Here is a 27,242-nt window from a genome sequence, read left to right as displayed (position 1 = left end):
ATCCCTGTAACCCTGTATTTCCCATGACTAATCCACTTAGTCTGCACATCCTGGACACTAAGGGCAATTTAACATGGCCAATCCACCTAACCTGTACATCTTTGGACTGTGGGAGGAAACTGCAGCACACAGAGGAAACCTAGGTAGACATGGGGAGAACATGTAAACTCCACACACAGTCGCCCGAGATTGGAATCAAACCCAGGTCCCTGGTACTGTGAGGGCAACCAAAAATAACTACCAAGCCACCGTGCTGCCCTGATGTTAAGAAATACTGCACAAAAAATGTAGTAGAGGTTTAGAACTCTTTCGCAAGCAGAAACTGATGCTAGATGTCTCGGGTTACATTTTTGTTAAGCAAAGATACTAAGGGGTATGGGCCAAAGGCGGGTCTGTACAGTTAGGCCACAAGTCAGCCATGGTCTTATGGAATGGTGGAACAGGCTCAAAGGGCTGAATGGCCTACATCTGTTCCAATGTTAATATCCACAAGCTAGAAAAATGTATCTTCCAGCATTGTGAAGTATCTATTCAACTATTTAAAATGAAAATGCTGCCAAGTAAAAAGATAGTGGCTCAGTGAAGCAACTCTGGTGCAATAATCCAATACATAGAAATTGAGTTTCATTAAACTAAGATTGCTGCAATATATGTCCCAAAAAAATGAACGTTGCCCCATTGTTTGGTATAAGATTGGAAGCTTGCTGTTGATTACAACTGCTTTTAGAATTAATCTTGCTATTCTTTATATCATAATAAAACAGACAGTAAGTTATTTTAAAATCCTAATTTCATTTTGCTGTAATCTACAAATCATTGACACTACTTGCACTTAGTATCAATCATTTCACATTAAATTTTCTTTATATACGAAGATCAATGTAAGATTTTACATAAAGGGGCAGCAACCCAGTTCAGAGTTTAAATTACACCACACTGCAAACTTAAAACTCCTCGGATATTAATTGCTGTATTTAGTATATAGAGAAACCAATTTCCGAATAATTAACTGGGCAATCAGCATTCAATTAACTCAAATGTTATAGTGAAAGTAGTTTATTATATAGTCACTCTCACCAGAGACTTACAACTTTATACACAATATCTTTTCATCTTATTTTCTAAGGTAGTAGTTACATATTCATCATGGCCCTTAGAATGTGAAGCTTTAAGCACACTTCAAAAAGAAGCGTTACTATTTTTATATGCACTTCATTTTAAATGACCTGTTCAGATGTGTTTTGATACACCTTTGGAGCAGGTAGGACTTGAACTTGGGGCGTTTGGCTCAAAAAGTAGGGATACTACCTTTATGCCATACAACGTAGTATATACAAGAAAATAACTCTGACTTTTTACATTATGTCTTCATTATTGCCTTAACCAAACTAATTTCAGGACATGCTTAGAGGAAGACAAAAGTTTGTCGGTGACATTAGCTTGACTTTAAGATATTTTCTTTTGGATTTTTTTTTAGAATCCCTACTATGTGCAAACAGCCACTTGGCCCAACAAGTCCACAGCAACCTTCTGAAGAGTAGCCCACTCAGACCAATTTCCCTAGCCTATTATTCTGCATTTACCCCTGACTAATGCACCTAACCTACACATCCCTAAACACTATGGGCATTTCACATGCTCATTTCACCTGGCCTGCACATCTTTGGATTGTGGGAGGAAACAGAGTACCCAGAGAAAACCCACGCAGTCATGGGGAGAATGTGCAAACTCCACACAAACAGTCGCTAAAGACTAGAATCAAACCGTGGTTCCTGGTGCTGTGAGGCAGCAGTGCTAACCACTGAGCTACCATGTGAGGGGTATTCTGTCACAAGGGACATCATTGTTATTGGTTTCTGTTGTACTGTATCTTTAACGTGCAAAGCATCTTGCAGTAAACTAGTTTTGTAGAACAATGAGGCTTACATCTTATTCCCATTAAGGATGTTTCATGATAAGTTAATTAATTAAGGTAGGGGATCAATAACTGGGATTCTGAACAAACTGAATAATGGTACTTCTACAACTGAGTATGCTGGAATGGAACAAAATTCTAATTTCCTTGCTAACTGCTGGAAGAACTATATTAGCTATTTATTTAAATTCATAAAACGCACAGATCAAAGAGACATGTGGTTTTATAAACTAAAGGTCTTTACTGCCCACAACAGACAGCTGAGTTAAGTGATTCAGAGGTAGTGCTCATCGATGAAAATGAACAAGCCATCATTTTGAACTGCTTCAATTTTGCCATGTCAGTATTCAGCATGATATTCATTTCTAGGGAATTAAAACTAGGAGGACAATCTTTTAGTCCGTAGATTTCTCCTCAACAGTGGCACTCCAGGGGATGCTGTATCAGCCGCAGCCGCAGCCACAGCCACAGCCACAGCCACAGCCTCTCCAAAACCTACTCCTCTTGGCAAGTGGGACTTCTCAAACAGGCTCCTAACCTTGGTCAAAAGCCTGTTGGTGATTAATTAGATGCCTAATTGCCATAAGATCTGTGAATTTACAAACTTGATCCAAAAACTGGAAGGATTCCCCCCACCCCCCCAATCTTTGACACAAGTTGGCTTTAGAAAAGGTTCCCGTTCATTCAATTTATTCAAAATATTAGATCAATAGATTCTGTACAAGCTGCTTTTTCTATTGTTTAACCAAAGTAGAGCTAAGATTAAAATGCATTTAGAATAGTTAACTTTCAATGAAATTTCAGGATGATGATTCACTCCAATTACTATTACCAACACCATTTATTAGAATTACCTCATTCTAATGTTGTCTGCCATTTAACTAGTAATAAACACTGCATTTCTTAAGACTTTTTAACTCTGCAGTGCTTTAATAGGCTGGTTACCAAAGTGATTGAAAAACTGATAAGCCTGTATACAAAGTTTGCATGTCACATTTTGGAGAAAATATAATCACTGCAGCACAGATTATGTAAAAGAATTGCATTCAGGTCATTGGAAATGGGATGTACTAACAAGGCTTGCACCCAACAGAAGCAAATATTAAAAATTCAAACTGCCCACTCACTTAGCCTGTCTATATTCCTTTGCAGATACCTACTTCCTCTTGACAAACCACTTCCCTATCTGAGAGTAATTGGTAAATTCAGCTACTATTCGTTTGATCTCCTCATCCAAATCACTGATATTAAGTGTTAATAGTTGAGGCCTTAGCACTCTTCCATGTGACACTCCACTAGTTACAGCCTGACAAGCAGAAAGAAATCACATTGATCTCTACTCTCTTCTTCTGGCTAACTAACTTATCCATGCTAATATATTACTTCCTACCCCATATGAAATTAAGACAAGTCTTAAAGACAAATCCACTTCAATTGCAAAATCTGGGCAAACCTTTTCATTCTGAAAATAAAGTACACACTAATTTAATACTATAACAATTAAATGTTCAATTTTCAGTGCTGGAACATTCTTGAATTAAGCAGGCAACATTAGCATGATGTTTCTCCCTGCTCCCACCCTCCCAAAAAAAACATGTTTTTATTCAATTTGTACTGTTGCTGGTTAGGTCATCTGTCACTTGCTGAAAAGGCAGCCCACAGCTGTTTACCTTCTTAAATGGCATTCTGAGCTTGGTTTTGAGCAGCTGCATATGAGCAGCACAGAGTGACTCATTCTCCAAAACACACTTCCTCTCTCTGCTCAGGGTCTCAACAGCACCAAAAAGCATCATGCATTACCATGTCAACATTTATTTCGCCCACTGGCATTAATGTTTGTTGTTGCATGAGGCATAAAAAGTTGTGTCACTAAGAAGAAGCAGTATCCTTATGCTTAGGCTGTAACAGGAGAGTGTTTTATTCCTCCATCAATTGTGATGTTAAGAAAGTGCAGAAAGAAACCTAGGAGTGTATGCACACAAATTTTTGACAGGGACACCACAAGGTGAGAAGATGGTTTAAAAGTTATTTAAGATTCACAGCTTTATAAAGAGAGGCATGGAGGGCAAAATTAGATTGCAATCCCTTTCAGGTGCAATGTTTGATTGGCATTGTTCAGTGATACAGGTAGCATGGGAATGTTTTGTTGCATGATAATTATAACAATTGCTGCATGCAGCCCAGCACAGTACACATTTCTGAATGGCTGTATGCCAGCAAAGGGCAGAGATGCATGAGACACTGGCACAATATAAAAGCTAGCGTTCAACTGTTAAAGGCAAGATGAAGTTTTGCTGTAGCAGAGGTTGAAAAGAGCAGAAGAGCTGGAGGAAGCAACATATCTGATTCAGGCATGCTCAATGATGTTTAGGCACTTCAATGGTGCCCTTGGTCACAGCAAAGAGGTTCTCTTCCATAAGGTGGCAAAAAAGCTCCCAGGAAAGTGCTGAGAAGGCAATGAGGTCAGGTGGTTACACTAGTCAATGTCATCAGCCTCAAGGAACTGAATGCCGTGCTGCATAAAGTTTAATGGTCCCACTTGAGCTGTTAAGACATCCTTCCATGGCTTTTCTACCAACTGCACCACTGATTATATCCTTCATTTGCCTTTTTGCTATACACATTAATCATGACTCAACTTCCACTGTTTCATTTACATTGAAACATGTGGCACTGCTGAAAGTTGCATTCGCTTATCTCACAACTCTAAAACTCTGAGCTATTCAACTACAGCAGGCACGTTACTGCAACAGCATAACATACCATAAAGTGATCTGTTGCCTTTTCTTTTGCAAGACCAGACCCCCATTTAAAAGATAACAGCATCACCCAAACATGTGTTAAACTGAAGGAGGCAGTGCTGGGAAACGGACATTTCTGAAGCCATAGCCAGTGACACCACTGCAGCTATTGGATCATTGTATAGTCCTGTCAAATGCCCCTTTCCAAATAAAACTTCACCCTCCTCCCTCAATTGATTTTTTTTAAAATGCACCATAGGTTTAAACTAATTAGAAGCAGGGAAGGTTTGGGAGAGGCAGTTACAAAGTCAGCTTACGAAGCAAGAAGATAAGGCAGCATTACAGGGCAGCCATCCGAATCATAATATCCAGAGTGGGTCAGGAAAGGACAGAGTGTACAAATAGAAAAGCAGTAAATGGGGTCAGTGACTGAAAAGATGGTCAAAAGGCAAAATTAAAGGGCTCTTTACTTCAATGCACGCAATATTTGTAACAAAATAAATGATTTATCAGGAGAAATACAGATCACAAGGAGATCAAAGTGAGAAACTAAATACTCAGGGATATGCTACTTTTCAAAATAACAGAAAAAAAGGGTGATGGGGTAGCTTGTTTATATGGAATAGAATAAGTATGATAAGAACAAGTACAACAGATCAGACCAGAAGATACAGAATCCTTTTGGGTGGAGGCAAAAAATAAAGTGGGGAAGACAACATGAGGTAGGTACTGTAAGTGCCTTAACAATAGCGATACAGTAGGACAGACTATAGATCAGGAGATAATGGAAGTATATAAAAAGGACAGTACATTAATCATTGGTGACCTTAGATAACAGATAGTTTTTAAAGAACTATGACATGACTTACAACTACTAGCAAAAATGGAGTCAATGGACACCAGTGTGAAAAAAAGAAAATCGCTGCTGGTTGGAGCCATACCTAACACAAAGGAAGATAGTTATGGTTGCTGAAAGTCAAGTCATCTCAGCTTCAGGACATCTCTGCAAAAGCTCCTCATGGTAGAGTCCTGGGCCCAAAACTCAGCAGCTGCTCCAATGATCTTCCCTCCATCATAAGGTCAGAGGTAGGGATGTTCATGGATCACCGCACAATGGTCGGCACCATTTGTGACTCCTCAGCTACTGAAGCAATTCAAGTCAAAATGCCGCAAAACCCAGACAATTTCCTGAATTTTTCATACAGCAAAGTCAAGAATTCTTGAGGGCAAATAAAATATAATTTGTCACATATATCAAGTGTTCTTGTATATTAGGTAAGTAACAATGAATAGTGTGGACTCAGTTTACTTGAAAAGCAGAAACAAATTCATTAACTGCTGAGACCCATTTGCAGTTACAGATAACTCTATGCAATCTCCTGCTAGCTTGTTTCGTTCTATATTGCACAAATTAGTCACACGATCACATCTTGGTCTTTGCCTTATTAGTATGGCAAACCCTCAAAGCAACACAGTTCTTATAACACTAATACAAAAAATCCTTTTGCAACTCCCCCATCCCACCTGAGATAAAATTACATACACTAAGAGTGAAGTACAATAAGGTAGCTGGAAAACTACAGAGGAAACTCGATTATCCAAATACCAATTATCCGAAAATCGGATTATCCGATGATGATCTTGAGGTCCCAATATAAACATTATATCAAAGACGTGTTTCCAGCAGTGATGCATCTTTTGTTGACAGTGATTCAACACGCACCGTCTCCAAATGACTGCCCTCCCGCCCTCTCTCTCCCCACACTTTCCCTGGAGTTCTAACCCTAAACCCTCCCCCGGGAATAATCTCTCCAACATTGTCCTGTACAGGACAAACATGGAACATGTCAAAAATTTGCAGTAAAAAGTTGTGGGTGCGCGCTATTTGGAGACTTACTCCACAAAGACAGCAGCAACAGTCTTGTTGTTGGTGTACAGTCCGGCAGTCCAGGAGAGGTGGCGGGAGCTAGCACGCTTTGTGCTGGGGGGGCGGTGTTGAACCGGGTTGGGAGGCTGGGGGAGGGTGGGGTCTCATGCGCTGTTGCAGTCTCCTGAATAGGGAGCAGACTTTAAAACTCCAAGCACCAGAGGAAAGGCATTTATCGATTTTCCGAATAATCAATTATCCGAACGAAATAGTGCCTGCCCATCACGTTCAGGTAATCAAGTTTCCACTTTATTTGTCAAGAAACCACAACAGAACATTTTGAAGTGTTTAATAATCTGTATAACAGATGATCTGGGTGAAAGCGAGTACTGCAGATGCTGGAGGTAAAAGTCGAAAGTGTGGTGCTGGAAAAGCACAGTAGGTCAGGCAGCATCCGAGGAGCAGGAAAATCAACATTTCAGGCAAAAGTCCTTAATCAGGAATGGCAGATGATCTGACAATCCTTCCAGATGTTGTAACAGCAAACCTTCCAGAGAACTAGATGTTACATTTGAATGCCCTCAACTTGTGGATGGTTGCAATCTTACATGGTTATAGAGTGTTGATCTTTGTCCTGATGGGCTTCCACGTCTTCATTGTCCAAGCTTATTCCACCTTTTGTGCAAAATTGGAGTATTGCACAGTTCCCAAAGTTGACTTCTGTTTCTTTTCAATACTGCTCTATTCAGGTGTTGTGACTTCATAAGAGTTAGGCTCACTGCACACTTTCAATGCCTCTATCAGTAGGCATGTTCCCTGTGAAGCATATATGTCTCCGCCCTACTGTCTTATCTGCAGATTAGTGATTTCTGCTGGCTTTGACTTGGGAGGTGGCACGTGTTGCATATCTTGAAAATTTCCTTGGTCGTGATGGATTCCATAACTTGAATTGACAGAGGCAAAAAGGTCACTCTAACTTATATACATCTAGCACTTCTCGATGTTGAAGACAACCCCTTCATGACGAGTTGCTGCCATTAGTGAATGTAAATTTCAGTTGTGATCTTATTTGATATCACGCATCACCACAACAGCATCGAGCAGCACAGTGGCTCAGTGGTTAGCATGCTGCCTCACAGCACCAGGGTTCCAGGTTCGATTCCATCCTTGGCCGACTGTCTGTGTGGAGTTTGCACATTCTCCCCGTGTCTGTGTGAGTTTCCTCCCACAGTCACAAAAATGTGCAGGTCAGGTGAATTGGCTATGCTACATTGCCCATAGTAATAGGTGCATTAGGCAGAGGGAAGTGGGTCTCTTCGGAAGGTCAATGTGGACTGGTTGGGCCAAAGGGCCTGTTTCCACACTGTATCTCATCTCATCATCAGCAATACATAACATATCGAAGAGTATTTTCCATAATTCTTATGTTATGCTCTGGTAACAAATGCCGACTGACAAGATTGCCCAAAAGTAGTCTCTGGAAGCAAGATGTTCCAAACTGTGTTCTGAAAGTTGTTACTTTCCACCATTCATTTGCTAAATGGACCAAGAAATAGCCATAACAAAAACAGAATTTGCTGGAGAAATCCAGAAGGTCTGACAGCATTTGTGGAGAGAAAACGGGATAAATTTAAAACCACTTCTGAAGTTGGGTCATTGGACTCGTAATGGCAATTCTGCTGTCTTTCCACAGATGCCATCAGATCTGCTGAGTTTCTCCAGCAATTTCCAGTTTTGTTTCAGATTTCTAGCATCTACAGTTTTGTTTTATTTGAGCAATATCCACATTTGCCATCTAGCTTAGAGAAACATTTATCTCGTGATTCCTAAAATTCAATTCTTCTCATGTTGAAATTCTGTGCCAGCATTTCTTGAAAGTAAACATTTGTGTCCCATGGGTCCAAACATAACCTAATTGTGCCACCTTTCTCTAGCACACACAGAACTGCACCAGTCCAAGTGCTGATGTATATGATATAATCTATCATTATGTTCCATATGATAAATCTCCCTGCGTGTGAACACTGAACTTTTCAGGGAGGGGTGATTAAATTGCAATTTTGCTGAAGTACAATATCTTTGAACTCTCATACAATACCAGAACCATCTGGATAAAATCTGTATCTGTCTGGATACAAGTCATGGAATGACTGCATAAAATTATTCTTGGCCTCTTCATGTGCAATTAGAAGTTGATCATGTGAATGGTCACAATGTTCAGCTCCATAAACTAAAACAATCTGCTACATTTGGTCCACTGGTGTCTAACAGGTAATTTTGCATTAGCTGCATTTAATTGATAAAAGGCAGTCTCATTATTTGCAGTTAATTTTGGCATTGTATGTTGGACCACTGACTTGTAATCATGTCCTCCAGATATATTTCCTTCAACGTTCTAACAGGTAATGCGTTTGCACTAGCTCCCGTGTCAACTTTGACCTCAAGTGCAAGATTGCAATTTTCTTCTGACTAATGTCAATCATGAAAAGAGCTTAGAACTGTTTAACTTCATCCAAGCAATTGTCATATTTACAATGCAGAAAACCTATTCCCCTTCTGATTTGAATGTTTTTCCACTAGGAATCTTTACCCCTGTCAGGCACAGTACTAACCTAATTTACATACTCATGTGTATGTAGGTCTCTGGTATACTCCCAGTTGTGGCAGCCAGCATGCTGCTCATGGCTTTTGTTTGGTTATATTTGGAGCTTGATTTCTTGCAGAGGCGAGCCTGGTGTTCTTTTGTATTGACATCATTTGCATGGATCTTAGAACAACTTAGTCTGGGTGCAGCAGGCCATGTAACTTGTTTGCTTTGTGCATCCTGGCTACTGTGTCAATACTGGTAACTGCATCTAATACTAGCAGACATTGTTGTTTGTACAACGGCTTCATATTCTCCACCACCTCTAAGCAAGTTGTAAATGTCATGGCTTCTCGTCCATCTCCCCCACCCCCCCAAGATGTTTTGTTGGAAAATTTCAACAAGGATTGAATATGCAGTTCGTTTTGACTAATACAGATGCGATGGGCCGGAGGGCCTTTTTCTGTGTAGATCTGTGACTCTATATAACTAGCGTCATTATTTTCTAGATAACTCAACCTCTCCAAAATAAGTTATTTCCTTGTAATTGCACCTTTTTTTAAATTCAGTCATGAGATGTGGGCATTACTGGCAAGGCCATCATTTATTAGGTAAAAACAATGACTGCAGATGCTGGAAACCAGATTCTGGATTAGTGGTGCTGGAAGAGCACAGCAGTTCAGGCAGCATCCAAGTAGCTTCGAAATCGACATTTCGGGCAAAAGCCCTTCATCAGGAATAAAGGCAGTGAGCCTGAAGCGTGGAGAGATAAGCTAGAGGAGGGTGGGGGTGGGGAGAAAGTAGCATAGAGTACAATGGGTGAGTGGGGGAGGGGATGAAGGTGATAGGTCAGGGAGGAGAGGGTGGAGTGGATAGGTGGAAAAGAAGATAGACAGGTAGGACAAGTCCGGACAAGTCATGGGGACAGTTACTGAGCTGGAAGTTTAGAACTAGGGTGAGGTGGACGAAGGGGAAATGAGGAAACTGTTGAAGTCCACATTGATGCCTTAGGGTTGAAGTGTTCCGAGATGGAAGATGAAGTGTTCTTCATGCCCATCCCTAATTGCCCAGAGACCAGTTATGAGTCAACTACATTGCTGTGGGTCTAGAATCACATGTAGGCCAGAGCAGGCAAGGCAGTTTCCCTCACTAAAGGGCATTAGATTAATTACTTTCTTCAGGTTTATAATATCAATCCTGACAACAGTTTAGAATTGTTTAACTTCACCCACGTAACTGTCCCACTCACAATGCAGAAAGGCCATTCGCCTTCTGACTGAATACTTTCTACTGTGAATCTTCACTCTGGTCAATCTTGCTGCTAACCTCAATTCTGCACAGAAACCAGATTTATTGTGGCTGTTTGCCTGTAAGACATCAGCTCTAGATGGTGAATTCTAAGGTTTACTTCTACACAAAGATGATTTTCCTGTATTTCAGTTAGTGTAGTAGGATCTCTGGTCCTCTTGAAATATTCCAAGGTGTACATTTTGTGCAACCCCTCATTTTCATTAACTGTCTTTCCTCTCACTGCTGGCTTATGTGGTTCAGCACATTTTAACTCATCACACATGTGCCATCAACAGACAGGTGTCAACTAATCCAATAACGTCTTCAAAACATCCAGAGGGGCCATGGAAACAGCTAGCAATAAAGTTATTCCACTTCAGACAGGAAACTATTACTGGAGATGGATCAATGTTTCAAAAGTCAGTGATTAGAGCAGTCAAACAAATTTTTGTCATGCAATTTCCCAGAAGAAATAGTTTCAGATAGCAGACCTCAATTTGTGATGAGGAATTTAGGAAGGTCACTATAGTGGCAGCAAGGGGCAAGTTCTCCATTTCAGGTTCAGTCCAACAGAAAAATTGCAGCCGGTCAAGACTTGAAGTCACTCATGTTCAAATATGCAAGTGGTGAATTAGCATCACTCAGCTAGAGAGTAGCAATAGTAAACAAGGGGCATTCAGCATAAGTATTCATAAGATGACAATTAAAAACAGAAATTCATTATTAAGGTGCGAGCTCAGGCCAAACACCTCAGGATCATGAGAAGATCAAGGACATTAAAAAAAACACAAGAAAGCAACAAAAGTGGTATATCTAGAGTCACGGGGCAGCACGGTGGCTCAGTAGTTAGCACTGCTGCCTCTCAGTTTCCTCCCACAATCCAAAGATGTGCAGATCAGGTGAATTGGCCATGGTAGCCCGGAAGAGAGAGCTAAGAGCAGCAAGGAGGGGACATGAAAGGTCCTTAGTTGGTAGGATTAGGGAAAACCCTAAGGCTTTCTATAGGTATGTTAGGAATAAAAGAATGACTAGGGAAGGAATAGGTCCAATCAAGGATAGTAATGGGAAGTTGCGTGTGGAGGCTGAAGAGATTGGGGAGGCGCTGAATGAATACTTTTCGTCAGTATTCACTCAGGAACAGGACATTGTTGTCGATATGAATACTGAGGCACGAATAAGTAGAATGGATGGCTTTGAGATATGTAGAGAAGAGGTGTTGGAAATTCTGGCAAGGGTGAAAATAGATAAGTCCCCTGGGCCTGATGGCATTTATCCTAGGATCCTCTGGGAAGCAAGGGAGGAGATTGCAGAGCCATTGGCCTTGATTTTTGTGTCCTCTTTGTCGACAGGAGTAGTGCCAGAGGACTGGAGGCTAGCAAACGTGGTTCCCTTGTTCAAGAAGGGGAGTAGGGATAATCCTAGTAACTATAGGCCAGTGAGTCTCACTTCTGTTGTGGGCAAAGTCTTAGAGAGAATTGTAAGGGATAGGATTTATGCACATCTGGATAAGAATGATGTGATCAAGGATAGTCAGCATGGTTTTGTGAAGGGCAGGTCGTGCCTCACAAACCTTATTGAATTCTTTGAGAAGGTGACGAAGGAGGTAGATGAGGGGAAAGCGGTAGATGTAGTATATATGGATTTTAGTAAGGCGTTTGATAAGGTCCCCCATGGTAGGCTACTGCAGAAAATACAGAGATATGGCATTGAGGGTGAGTTGGAGGTTTGGATTAGGAATTGGCTCTCTGGAAGAAGACAGAGGGGAGTAGTTGATGGCAAAGGTTCATCTTGGAGTGCCGTCACTAGCGGTGTTCCGCAAGGATCTGTTTTGGGACCATTGCTGTTTGTCATTTTTATAAATGACCTGGAGGAAGGGTTAGAAGGTTGGGTGAGCAAGTTTGCGGATGATACGAAAGTCGGAGGAGTTGTAGACAGTGAGGAAGGATATGGCAGGTTACAGCGGGATATAGAGAAGCTGCAGAGCTGGGCAGAAAGGTGGCAAATGGAGTTCAATGTAGCTAAGTGTGAAGTGATTCACTTTGGTAAGAGTAAGAAAAAGATGGATTACTGGGCTAATGGTAGACTACTTGGTAGTGTGGAAGAGCAGAGGGATCTTGGTGTCCATGTACACAGATCTCTGAAAGTTGCCACCCAGGTAAATAGTGCAGTGAAGAAGGCATATGGCGTACTGGCTTTTATTGGTAGAGGAATTGAGTTCCGGAGTCCTGAGGTCATGCTGCAGTTGTATAAGACTCTGGTGCGGCCGCATCTGGAATATTGTGTGCAGTTTTGGTCGCCATACTATAGGAAGGATGTGGAGGCACTGGAACGGGTGCAGAGGAAGTTTACCAGGATGTTGCCTGGTATGGTAGGAAGATCCTATGAGGAAAGGCTGAGGCACTTGGGGTTGTTTTCTTTGGAGAAAAGAAGGTTTAGGGGTGATTTGATAGAGGTGTACAAGATGATTAGGGGGTTAGATAGGGTTGACAGTGAGAACCTTTTTCCACGTATGGAGTCAGCTATTACAAGGGGGCATAGCTTTAAATTAAGGGGGGGGTAGATATAGGACTGATGTTAGGGGTAGGTTCTTCACTCAGCGAGTCGTAAGTTCATGGAATGCCCTGCCAGTAGCAGTAGTGGACTCTCCCTCTTTATGGGTATTTAAGCGGGCATTGGATAGATATATGGAGGATAGTGGGTTAGTGTAGGTTAGGTGGGCTTTGATCGGCGCAACATCGAGGGCCGAAGGGCCTGTACTGCGCTGTATTCTTCTATGTTCTATGTTCTAAATTGCCCATAGTGTTAGGTGCATTAGTCAGAGGGGAGTGGGTCTGGGTGGGTTACTCTTCGGAGGGACAGTGCGGACAGAAGGGCCTGTTTCTACACTGTAGGGAATCTAATCTAAAAGGTCCAAAAACTTTGCTCCAGTTCACCAAGTCTGGAGAAGGGGCAGGCAAACAGAGGGAACAATCCTTTGAGGAAATAAATCAACTAAGTCTACATTTAGTCCAGATGGCTAAAGGAACATGCAGGAGAAAAGCAAGACATTAGCTTAGTCAACCCGAGAAACAAATATGATTACCACACCATGGAATGTGGGACAGATACACAATACTGTGCAAGATCTCCAGAAACAGTTCAGAACAATCACCCTAACATGGAGATCAAGTAAACAAGATCAGGATGACCCGTAAGATTTCCAAATCTCGATCACAGAATGACCAACATTTTTTAAAAAAGGACTTTTTTTATTTTGTTTCAAATGCTCTTTTTCATCCTCAAAGGTGTCCCCCTTTGAGGAGCTCTCTGATGATCCAGAGCAAGTGACTTTTTTTTGTGAAACAGTCTGACAAGCACTGACAGTGTCACCCACTTTATGCTAGAAACATCTCTGCTTTCAAACATTGCCTCAACCTTTTCTCAGCAACTAAATTGTCCAAATTTATATTATCCCAAAGAGAATTAGACACACAATATTCTAAGGGAAAACTATTTTCAGATTGAGCATTATATAAGATTTCCTTCAGAATATTAAGAGTAAAGCATACCCCTACATCAATGGCTTCTACTAGTGCGAATGTTTTGAATGTTAAAGTATTTTTAACCAACCTTTCTATTTTCTTTGCATCCCAGGCCAACAGGCACCATTTCTTTCTTCTCTTCCACCAAGAGTGTGAGGAAAGAAGCAAAGTATGTAAATGAAACATATTCGTTTGTGAATTGCAGAGAAGGTATGGTCTTTCTCAGGTACATCTTGCTGAAAGTAGATTGCATGTGGCTTAAAGCGGACCCAGCAATTTTCCACGGGCACCAAAAAGGGAAAGTAGCCGCTATCTTAATGACACACACTGATGATTCTCTGTAAGGTGATTCTATTGAATTTGAATGATGTATGACAGTTAAAATGAAAAGGAAATTAAATATTGGAAGTCTGACTTCAAAAGTGCTTAAACATATCAGGTTAGATATTAAGCAGAATAAGGCGAAAGTGAGGACTGCAGATGCTGGAGATTACAGTCAAGATTAGAGTGGTGCTGGAAATGCAGCAGCAGGTCAGGCAGCATCAGAGGAGCAGGAAAATTGACGTTTCGGCCAGATCTTCACAGAAAGACTACTTTGCATCCAGGGAAAATACAGACAAGTTAATACATTTGATTTAACAGTTAAATTAATTTTGCAGTCAGACTAGATTCAATGCCAGTTCTGATATTTTGAAATCAAACTCCATGAAACATGATACAGTTGAGGAAACCTTGACAATAAATGTTATAATAAATTCAGAAAAATGCACAAATTTCTGACCTTGGGTAACACAGAAGATAAGAAGCTCATTCATCTTACTGATGCTACACATGCTACTCTTTTGATTTGCTATTCAAGTATGGCAGGGTTTATCATATTCGTGTTGGGAAAGAAAAATAAATGTTACCCATTACCTGGGATGCCAAGAAAATGAAAGAGTTGGTTAAAGGGATTTTGGCTGCTGAAACATTGGCACTGGTAGAAGTTACTGATACAGGAGTGTACTTTGCCTAATCTTGTGAGCAAAATCCTTCACAAGGTTCAACTTGAAAATAATTTTCCCATTGAATGTTGTATGGAGAACCATTCTGTTTCAGACAGAAAATTCAGAAAAGTGTTGCTGAGAAAAGATTAAAAGCAAAGAGATTTCCAAAACAAAATGGGTTCACACAGCCACCAGGTGCCAGGCTGTTTACAAAAAAAAAAGGCATATTAATGGAGATTAAAAATTAATGGAGATACTCAAAGGGGTACATGTTGTGGTTTGTGGAGTTCCAAGGACAAGAAGAAAAAATTTAAAATTCATTTTTGTTTTGATTACTTTGTGATTTTTTCTTAACTTTTTCTTAAGTTTAAAGAAAGAAGTATAATATAGAAGGTTGACTGTTTGGACCATGAAAAATAATTTTATTTCTGATCAGCTGTATTATTAGGCAAGATATAGAACATAAAATAAATGCTTTGTTTAATTCTATTTAGGTTTGTTCAAGGATGGTACGTCTCAAAGTTTTTTTATTTGAGAAGCAAATCTGTTAGATTAGCAAATAGTGATCGGTGTTAATGGTTATTTAATTCACTGCATAGATATTAAAAGAGGAACATAGGGTTCTTGTGGTTCAGTGGTCATGTCCCTACCCCTGGGTCAGGAGCTCTGGGTTCAAGACCCAGTTGCTCCAGAGCAGATTGCTGTGTGGAAGGAACTGTAACACTGAGGATTTAATAAGTGTTATCCATTAACAAAGGTATCTCGGTTTCTATCTCACCAATCTATTCATATCTAAATTGACAAAACTATTGGGACCAAAGACTGACAAGTTACTAGATTTCATAGCCTTCACCTATGGTATTAAAGAGGTGCCTGCAGTGATAGTGAATGTATTACTTGTAATTGAAAATTCTTCATTCTGGGCAAGTCTCAACCAATTGGTAAACCACCAGTGCAACATCTCTATTCATATACTTTTAGAAAAACAAAAATCTAGCGGCATCAACATTGTTTTATGAAATTAAAATTGTGTTGACATATTTTGGTTATTTGAGAATGTAACAAGCATGTTTAGATTAATCAGATTCCCTACAGTATCGAAACAAGCCCTTTGGCCCAACCAGTCCACACCGACCCTCCAAAGAGTAACCCACCGAGACCCATTCCCCTACCCCTGACTAATGCACCTAACACTATGGGCAATTTAGCATAGCCAATTCACCTGATCCACACATCTTTGGATTATGGGAGGAAACCAGAGCACCCAAAGGAAACCCACGCCAACACGGGGAGAATGTGCAAACTCCACAAACAGTCACCCGAGGCGGGAATCGACCCTAGGTTCCTGACGCTGTGAGGCAGCAGTGCTAACCACTGAGCCACCATGCCACCCTAAAGGAGAACCAGTAGATAATGCATATTTGTTGTAACCTTTTAAATGCTTATGGCATTAGGGTAATTTATTAACCTGGAAAAAGGTTTGATTAACCAATGAAAAAAAATTAGAGATTAATGGGTAATTTTCAACTTGGCAAATGGTACCTAGTGGAGTGCCACAGGGATCACCGCTAAGCCTACAACTATTTACAATCTATTAGCAAGCTTTGAGAAGATTTGTAGTGCAGGTTGAGGTTGTGGATGCAGTTTGCTTGCTGAGCTGGAAGATTCATTTTCAGACGTTTTGTCACCATACTAGGTAACCTCTTCAGTGAGCCTCCGGACGAAGCACTGCTGATGTTTCCTGCTTTCTATTTATATGTTTGGGTTTCTTTATGTTACCCAAGGAAACCCAAACATGCAAATATAAAGCAGGAAACACCAGCAGTGCTTCGTCCGGAGGCTCACTGAAGAGGTTACCTTCAAGATCTTCAAGAAACTGAGTACATTCCAGTGATTTACTTTGAGGTGCTTTGCAACTTCAAAAGAAAGATGCTAGGCTTGCCTGTTTACACATTTATTCCTAGATATTTAGCTATGATCTAAGCAATGCTCCCTCCAATCTCGTAACATTCTTCTCTCATACCTTGAATTTTTTAATTGCTATACAATTATTTGTATGCTCTGCAACCTCAACAAGTTTGAATTGGGCTATGTATCTCCTGCTCCTCGTTTCCAGTATGGATTGCAGGATTAGCAGGAATGAAGATTATGCCACTGAGGTAGGAACCTTGACATAAAATGCTGAAATAAGTTTTCAGCTCCTGCTATCTGCTACCTTCAAAGGGATGCCATTCTATGACACTTTCAAATAGGTTTGCACAAAGGAAAGTTTGAATTCAGTGAAAAATGAATGGTAAACGGAAAGAGCTTGGATTGTTTTGATTAAAAGTCAGGTATCAATTTGTACAAGGCCTGTCAAAAATGACTTTTTTGGTCAAAGATCAATGGTCAACCATTACACAAGACTGATAATTAATCAAGTATATAGAGTAACAGAGGCAATTAGCAGATGTACATTTAAGGGAAACCTTAATAAACACATGAGAGAGAAAGGAATACAAAGATATGTTAATGATGTCAATGTTACACAAATTGCAATCATATGGGTAAGAAACCAAGTATCGTTGCCCTTGTAGCACAGTGGTAAGTCCCTATCTCTGAGCCAGGAGACTGAGGTTCAAGTCCTACCAAGTATGGAAGTGTGTAATAACACCAGGGAACAGGTCGATTAGAAAATATCTTAAAATACACTGGAAAGAGCTATTGTGGCACAATGATGTCAGTGGTCCCAACTCAGGGTCAGAAGCATACCAAACACTTTCCTCACTATCCTATCTACCTGCGACTCCACTTTCAAGTCCCATTCCCCAGACATATGCCTCAAATGTGACTGATGAGGTTGATTAAAAATATCTAAAGAGAGATCGAACCTTCTCATAGGTCTGCTCCTGGGCCTGGCCAAGGTGGCTATGAACAGGCGCATTTTCTGCTCAGTCCTTTAAGAGGGAGAATGCAACGTTTCAGGCCTTCTGTGACTGGTGGGCAATGCAAAAACAGAAGTGCATCAGAGAGTCACAGATGTATAGCATGGAAACAGGCCCTTCAGTCTAACTTGTCCATGCTAATCAGATATCCTAACCTAATCTAGTCTCATTCACCAGCACCCAGCCCATATCTCTCTTAACCCTTCCTATTCATATACCCATCCAGGTGCCTTTTAAACGCTGTAATTGTACCAGTTTCCACCACATCCTCTGGCAGCTCATTCCATACACGCACCACCTTCTTTGTAAAAATTTTGCCCCTTAGATCCCTTTTATATCTTTCCCCTCTCACCCTAAACCTATGCCCTCTAGTTCTGGACTCCCTCACCCCAGGCAAAAGACTTTGTCTATTTACCCTATCCATGCCCCTCATATTTTATAAACCTCTAGAAGGTCACCCCTCAGCCTCCGACAGTTAAGGGAAAACACCCCAAGCATATTCAGTCTCCACCCACAAACCCTGGCAACATCCTTGTAAATTTTCTCTGAACCCTTCCAAGTTTCACTACATCCTTCTGATAGGAAGAACAGAATTGCATGCAATATTCTAAAAGTGGCCTAACCAATGTCCTGTACAGCCGCAACATGATGTCCCAACTCCTGTACTCGTTACTCTGACCAATAAAGGAAAGCATATCAAACGCCTTTCTCACTATCCTATCTACCTGCGAATCCACTTTCAAGGAGCTGTGAACCTGCACTCCAAGGTCTCTGTTCAGCAACACTCTCGAGGACCTTACCATTAAGTGTATAAGTCCTGCTATGATTTGCTTTCCCAAAATGCAGCACCTCACATTTATCTAAAATTAAACTCCATCTGCCACTTCTCAGCCCATTGGCCTATCTGGTCCAGATCCTGTTGTAATCTGAGGTAACCTTCTTTGTTGCCCACCTCACCTCCAATTTTGGTGACATCAGCAAACTTTCTAAATATACCTCTTATGCTCACATCCAAATCATTTATAGAAATGATGAAAAGTAGTGGACCCAGCACCGATCCTTGTGGCACTCCACTGGTCACCAGTCTGAAAAACATTTGTTAACAGATGGGGAGAATAAAGACAGCCTGGACCTGTTGGGCCAAATGGCTTGTTTCCATATCTGTCATATTATGCAATAAACATAGGTTATAGGTGGCATTTTTGACATGCAATCCAACAAGTAGGGGAATGGGTCTTGGTGGGTTGCGGGTAATAAATGTAGGGGTCTGGGTGGGTTGCTCTTCAGAAGGTCGGTGTAGACTTGTTGGGCCGAAGGGCCTGTTTCCACACTATAAGTAATCTAAATCTAAAGTCACAAAAAGTGGCAATGTCTAAAATTCAGAAACAGGCCAACTCTTATTTTTATTTAACTGGCAGCAAACATTCAAATCTCATGCTCAGCACTGTGTCTTAGCTTTTAAAACATTCCTAAAATCAGTAGGAAAAGGAATTAACATTTAATATCATTTTTCAGAGCACTTTTAAAGTACAACATGCTTTTAGTAGTTGTTGCATGGCAACTAGTTTTCATTGAACAAAATTCCACAAATAATAATGAGATCAAATCCAGTAAATTTGTTTTGGTGATGTTGGGTTAAGGGAATAGGGTTGGCCAGGATACCAAGAGAACTTGTTACTCCTCTTCAAATGATGCCACAGAAGGGATAATTGGTACTTTCATTGACTGGATGGTGATGTGGTGGAATGATTGCCAGCCTGTTACAAAACACACCAATTTTCATCCCACTGAGCTCAGATTCTACATCAAGCAGCTGATCTGCTCTGACAGATAATCTTCCTCAGGGAGATGAAGTCAAATACAACACACACATGAACAGGCAAAGAAAAACTTGGATTAGCATTTTATTTGAAAGGCAATTCCTAGCAAAACAGTGTCAGCTCAGACAAATGCTTAAAATTCTAGGGGAGGCTTGAATTTACAGCATTTGATTTCTAGGCAGACGTGCTAACAGAGCCAAGCAAACAATAAATCAATATGCAACAAAATATGCATATAAAATACTTTTATAATAAATAAAAACATTAAGATAGTTCAGCAGATCAAGTCCAAATAATACACATTTAAAAACAGTTGAGCAACATGACTCAAATTAAAAATTCTACGATAATGAAAGGTGCATGAGCCACTAACTTAACTTCCACCCCATCCCAAAGTCAATAGTTGAAACAGTAGTCACAAATGGTCATGCCCTTACGTACTTTATTTCCTGACTGCTGATTTCAGTTAGAGAAAAAAAACTGCAGATGCTGGAATCCAAAGTAGAGAAGCTGCTGCCTGGCTTGCTGTGTTCTTCCAGTTTCCTGCTTGCCTGGTTGGGATTTCAGCGTCAGCAAACTCTCAAAATTAGCACAGTGCAAACTGAATTCCTCACATTGGCCCAGTGTTACAATGATGACAATGCTGAATCATACTTTATAGTGATTGCTCCTATTTCCCTCCGACTCTCCAGAGACACAGTCCTATGCACTCTGGCAAACTTTCAATATTTCATGTAAGTATACTGAGTCTTCATGTGTGCCCAGGAAATAATTCATGTTTCAGAATATTTAACTACACAAAACTTAACTTCTCAGCCTAATCCTGTCTTCATACAACACCTACATTTGCATTTTCAAGCTGGAAGAATCACGCAGCAGAACAATGAAACAGGTGATAACATTTCAGGTGAATAGCAGTCGTATTAATACTTACTTCATATTACAGTATATGGAAATATTATTTTGTAATTATCAGTAACAATTTATCTCTTACACCAATTTTACTGTAGTGTCAATTACTGAGAAACAACACACTGAGATCGTTTGTGGGTGAGCCTTTTATAATCTTCTTCAAGCAGAGAAAACTCGTACAGATTTTTGCTCCATTCAGCCACTTGTTAGTAAGTATAAAAATATATTTACTTCAGTTAAACTATTTAAAATCAAAAATAATAAGTTAACAATGTCAAAAACAACTGCTTTCTGTTCATAATTTGATATTCATGTTCATGTCAAAAACAGGTCAAAATACATACCAAATATACAACAGTGCAACCAAATAACTTTGCAGAATATGACCCAGTCAAGTGCCCTCTGTTACATACATCCATAGTACAAGTTCAGCTTGACACTGCCTTGTCAAGTAGACAAGTTATGAAACATTCCTGGACATGGAGGAATTTATTTAAAATGACAGTGAGGTACCTGAAGGAGGAGCAAGGGTCTGAAAGTTTGTACTTCTGAATAAACCTGATGGACTATAACCTGGTGTTGTGTGACTTTGTCCACACCAGTCCAACACTGGCATCTCCACATCATAACAATTACTCAGTCAACTTGAACATTCGATTTTGTAAAGAAGGAATTACATCTCAACCCAAACTGCTCAGTAAGCCAGATACCACTTTCTGCCCTAATCAGTCCCTCTTCCCACTGCCAGTGTTACAGACCAGTATGCACCTGCCCACATACACCCACAACCCAAAATCCACTGAACCCCAGCCACAATGTTCATCAACCACACATGCACACATAACCAGCTAACACTCCTCTGCCATGCACCCTCAACCAAACCGACCCACCATCCTCACTCCCCAAACTCTCCCATTTCCACATACCTCTACTCTCTAATTACTCAAATACACTCTCACCTGGCACACATTCTTTCCCCACTCCCACCTGGCCTACACACTCCAACACCCAAGCCCCACCCCCACCCCCCCCCAGCCTACACTCACCACCGACCCCCCCCCCCCACACTCTCGAGTGCGCCCCGCCTTACACTCCCCACCGCCCCACCCGGCCTACACTCCCCACCGCCCCACCCCCACACCCGACCTACACTCCCCACCGCCCCACCCCCACAGCCTCCCACCCGGCCTACACTCCCCACCGCCCCACCCCCACAGCCTCCCACCCGGCCTACACTCTCCACCGCCCCACCCCCACAGCCTCCCACCCGGCCTACACTCCCCACCGCCCCACCCCCACAGCCTCCCACCCGGCCTACACTCCCCACCGCCCCACCCCCACAGCCTCCCACCCGGCCTACACTCTCCACCGCCCCACCCCCACAGCCTCCCACCCGGCCTACACTCCCCACCGCCCCACCCCCACAGCCTCCCACCCGGCCTACACTCCCCACCGCCCCACCCCCACAGCCTCCCACCCGGCCTACACTCCCCACCGCCCCACCCCCACAGCCTCCCACCCGGCCTACACTCCCCACCGCCCCACCCCCACAGCCTCCCACCCGGCCTACACTCTCCACCGCCCCACCCCCACAGCCCCCCACCCCGGCCTACACTCTCCACCGCCCCACCCCCACAGCCCCCCACCCCGGCCTACACTCTCCACCGCCCTACCCACCCCCACCCCGGCCTACGCTCTCCACCGCCCCACCCCCCCCCACCCCGGCCTACACTTTCCACCGCCCCAGCCGCCCCCCACCCCCACCCCGGCCTACACTCCCCACCGCCCCACCCCCACAGCCTCCCACCCGGCCTACACTCTCCACCGCCCCACCCCCACAGCCCCCCACCCCGGCCTACACTCTCCACCGCCCCACCCCCACAGCCCCCCACCCCGGCCTACACTCTCCACCGCCCTACCCACCCCCACCCCGGCCTACGCTCTCCACCGCCCCACCCCCCCCCACCCCGGCCTACACTTTCCACCGCCCCAGCCGCCCCCCACCCCCACCCCGGCCTACACTCCCCACCGCCCCACCCCCACAGCCTCCCACCCGGCCTACACTCCCCACCGCCCCACCCCCACAGCCTCCCACCCGGCCTACACTCCCCACCGCCCCACCCCCACAGCCTCCCACCCGGCCTACACTCTCCACCGCCCCACCCCCACAGCCCCCCACCCCGGCCTACACTCTCCACCGCCCCACCCCCACAGCCCCCCACCCCGGCCTACACTCTCCACCGCCCTACCCACCCCCACCCCGGCCTACGCTCTCCACCGCCCCCCCCCCCCACCCCGGCCTACACTTTCCACCGCCCCAGCCGCCCCCCACCCCCACCCCGGCCTACACTCTGCACCGCCCCAGCCGCCCCCACCCCGGCCTACACTCTGCACCGCCCCAGCCGCCCCCACCCCGGCCTACACTCTGCACCGCCCCACCCCCCCCCACCCCGGCCTACACTCTGCACCGCCCCACCCCCCCCCCACCCCGGCCTACACTCTGCACCGCCCTACCTGCCCCCACCCCGGCCTACACTCTCCACCGCCCCAGCCGCCCCCACCCCGGCCTACACTCTGCACCGCCCTACCCCCCCCCCCCCAACCGCCCACACCCGGCCTACACTCCCCACCCCCCCTCCCACCCGGCTTACCCTCCCCACCGCCACCACCACCCCCTCCCACCCAGCCTACACTCTCCACCACCCCACCCCCACACCCTCCCACCCGATCTACACTCTCCATTGCCACACTCTCCCACCCGGCCTACACTCTCCACCGCCCCACCCCCACACCCTCCCACCTGGCCTACATTCTCCACCAGCACCCACCTTGTCGACGTTCTCCAACTGCCCTCCACACACTCTCGCTTGCCCTACACTCTCCATGTCCCACCACCCTACACACTCCCACCTGACCTACATTTTCAATCCTCCCCTCTCTCCCCACAACTCCCATTCCCACCGCACGTTTCCACCTAGCCGACAATCTCCACCAGCCTTACCCCGCACACACCCACTTGGCCTACATTCTCCACCCTCCCCTCTCTGCGCTCTCCCACTTGAACTACTTCCACTCTCCCACTTCCACACACTCCCATCTGCCCCCCCCTCCACCCCCACACACTCCCACCTGGCCAACATTCTGCATTCCCCCCACCAACCCTGCACACTCCCACTCTCCCACATTCACCCCTTCCCCCCCCCACATACCCACTGGCCCATATGCTCACTCCCCGAGTGTCACCTATTCCACATTGACACCATCTCTCACTGCCACACATTGACCCCTTTCTCCCAGTCAAAATCCTTGAATTCCTCCCCTTTGGGTCTACCTACAACATATGCACTGAAATAGCTCACCATCACCTTCTCAAGGGCCAGTAGAGACAGGCAAAAAATGCTGGCCCAGCCTGTGATGTCTACATCCCACAACTGAATATAAAAAAGTTACCTTATGCACTACCCTCACAATTCGCCACCATGCCCACCTGTAACCTAGTTTCCCACATCACCTACCCAAACCCTTTTCTCCTGAACCATTCCTTCAACCGCACTTATAGAGTTATAGAGACGTTCAGCATAGAAACAGACCCTTTGGTCCAACCCGTCCACGCCCACCAGATATCTCGACTCAATCTAGTCCCAGCTGCCAGCACCCAACCATATCCCTCCAAGCCGTTCCTATTCATAAACCCATCCAAATGCCTCTTAAATGTTGTAATTGTACCAGCCTTCACCACTTCTTCTAGCAGCTCATTCCATACACGCTCCACCCTGTGCGTGAAAAAATTGCCCCTTAGGTCTCTTTTATATCTTTTCCCTCTCACCCTAAACCTATGCCCTCTAGTTGTGGACTCCCCGACCCCAGGCAAAAGACTTTGCCTATTTACCCTATCCATGCCCCTCATAATTTTGTAAACTTCTATAAGGTCACCCCTCAGCCTCTGACGCTCCAGGATGCAGAAGCTGCTCCCTTTATTCAAATCCACATCTCAAAACCAATTCTGCTGACACCCATGTGTGTTCCTTCTCCTTAACCTCCATTTCTCCAACCCTCCCCATCTATACCATACATTTTGGAAGATCTCTCATAGCCTCATCAGCCTCTGTCATATTCCAGCCCTTTCCACTCTCCTGCTCCTCCTCCTATAACTGTTCTCACACTTCCCCCACTTTCCCTCACAACCCTACCCCCCAACTCACTCACATCCCTCCCTTACACCCACTCACCCCCATTCTTACACAAATTAGTCAACACCACTCTCACCCCCCCGCCCCAAACCCTCCCTATTCATACCATTCCCCAGCCCCATCCTAACCCCTCTTCTGTCACTCCATCTCCATTCGTAAAGGCTCCCTGCCCCCTAGTCTCTCACCCCCGCCCCCATGCCCCCATTCCCATTCCCATTCATACAGGCCCCCTGCCCTATCCTATCCCACCCCCTCCCCATTTTGTACAGACGACCTGCCCCGCCCCTTCCTCTCTCCCCCCCTCCCCATTCATTCGGTCCCAGTGTCCCACCCACTCTCCTCGCTCACCCCCACCCCTTCCCATTAGCCCTATACCCCCTCCCCCCGGCCCCGGCCCCGGGGTAGAGCGGCCGCTCGCCACAGGGCCCGGATCCTGCAGCCCGTTGCCATGACAGCAGCGCGGTGACCTCGCCTCGGCCGCAGGCCTCCCGAGTGACACGGCCCGGGGCCCTCGCCCCTCCCCCTCGATCTGCGGCCCGAGAGCCGCGGGGCGGGGCTGGGGAGAGGGAGCGGGGGACGAGGGGGGTCGCGAGCGGCTCGGACTCGGCCTGTGGGCGGGGAGCGCTGCAACCGCACCCCCCCCCCCAACCTCCGGGGATCCTCGGGGGACAGCCATGCTCCCGGTCGGTTGATTGGGGGGAGATAGATCCCCCTCCCCTCAGGACCCCTGACACAGGGGGCCGCCGTGTCCTCCTCCTCCTCCTGCCGCCGCCGCTCCACGCGAGCCGCTGCTGCCAGCGGGGCGCTGCCCACCCCCCCCCCCCCCCCGCCTGCCCGCCCGCCCGCCCGCTCTACCCCCCCCCCCCCCCATGGCCTACCGATGTGGTTGTCTTCGATGTGCTCGATGAGTTCCCCCAGGCTCGGGAACTGCAGCCCGCATCCCCCGAAGCGGCAGGTATTGGAGAAGAAGGAGGCGGCGGCGATCCCTGTCATGATGCTTCATGGGTCCGGGCGGGAGGGAGGGAGGAAGCGGGACGGGGGCGGGCACACGGAGGGAGGGGAGGGGAGAGACACACACACCCACCTCCTGCACAAACCCACCTCCTGCACAAACCACACCGCTCACTCCACTTGCATGCAGCCCTGCACCGGGGTTATCTTGTACACAACAAAACATTTTTTTCCACCCGCCCCGAATCATTAATTTTATACAGTGCGACAGACAGAAGCCATGTGCTAATCTCGTTCGCCGCCTACAAAAGAGAAATTAAAGTTGGCCCGAGTCCTCCGGAATCTCCACTTCATCTGAGACTTCTCGGTTTGTTGGCAAAACCCTTAACCACTCTCTGCTCCTCTGTCCCATTTTAAGCTGCTTTTTTTTTCTTTACAGAATTCGCGTGGCAAAGAGATTTGCAACCGTTTTCTATTAAATATATTCTGTCTCCGAGGTGAGCGCAGACTTGATGAAAAGCAAGAACAAATCCTGCAGTTTCTGTAAGTATGAAGGCTCCATCCCTGAAATGTTGCTGATGCTTTTTTTAAACGAGCCAGAGGAGAACCAACGAAGGAACTAAAAACGCACCTTTCCACAAAACAAAGTACTAGTTTGTAGGATAAAAATTGGTGTTTCTGATCATTTTGATTTATCCAGTGGATTAATGTCATCAGTTGAAATCATCGAACAACGTTGCCCTTTTTAAAAGATATAATTTGTCAGGCTTCCTTCAAGTGGTATGATAAGCTGTACCCATGTAGCAATGAAGGCACTGTCACAGCAGCAACATGTTTCTTGATGGAAGGAAATTCCACCGACTTCAACATGCACTCAGTAATCCATTGCAAAGGAATCTTGCACGCATGCACAGTTCCCAGGTAGCTGGCAAGTTGTCATAAGATGAGCTGTAATGGACTCAAAACATTAATTTTGTTTCTTGCTTCACAGATGCTGCCAAACCTGCTGAGTTTGTCTGGCACTTTTTTTAAAAGGTACAATCGTAATTAGGCAATTACAGGTATCTTGACACTTTAGACAACTGGTCAGTCTTTCTAGATACTCCTGGGTGACAATGAGGTATCCATTGAAAACATGGCTGAGAGTGTCAGTGTGGAATCGCAACAGATACAACCACAGCCATTTGACATCCAGTATGACTATTGAATAGGCCATTGGCTTGCTTAAAATGTAGTTCTGGTGCCTTGATTGTTCTGGGAAAACTTTTAATACAGCTCTTCAAGCATCTTGGATATAACTATGGTGCAGTGCATTCTAACCAACTACAGAAACCCACAACTATTTCTATCTAGAAGGATAAGGACTTGAAATACATGGGAACACCGCCGCCTGCAAAGTTCCCCTCCAAACCACTCACCATCCTGTCTTGAAAATATATTGCCGTTCTTTCACTGTTGCTGGATAAGAATTCCAGAATTTCCTCACGAATAACATTGTGGATCTATCTGCAGCATATGACTGCAGTGGTTCAAGGAGGCAG

The 27,242-nt window shown here is 44.6% G+C and overlaps 1 protein-coding gene across 1 annotated transcript in view; it reads right to left on the bottom strand.

Moving 5' to 3' along the window:
- The window catches only part of jazf1b (JAZF zinc finger 1b), a 267,960-nt gene extending 242,178 nt beyond the window's left edge, over positions 1-25,782 (bottom strand). The window contains exon 1 of the mRNA XM_072575047.1: positions 25,629-25,782. Within this exon, the coding sequence (XP_072431148.1) occupies positions 25,629-25,743 (115 nt within the window). The 5' untranslated portion in view covers positions 25,744-25,782. The remainder of the gene's footprint in view (positions 1-25,628) is intronic.
- Between the last annotated feature and the right edge of the window lie 1,460 nt (positions 25,783-27,242).

Source organism: Chiloscyllium punctatum, chromosome 8 (assembly GCF_047496795.1).
Source record: "Chiloscyllium punctatum isolate Juve2018m chromosome 8, sChiPun1.3, whole genome shotgun sequence".
Taxonomy (NCBI): Eukaryota; Metazoa; Chordata; class Chondrichthyes; order Orectolobiformes; family Hemiscylliidae; genus Chiloscyllium; species Chiloscyllium punctatum.
This window is presented reverse-complemented; position numbering and strand designations above follow the sequence as displayed.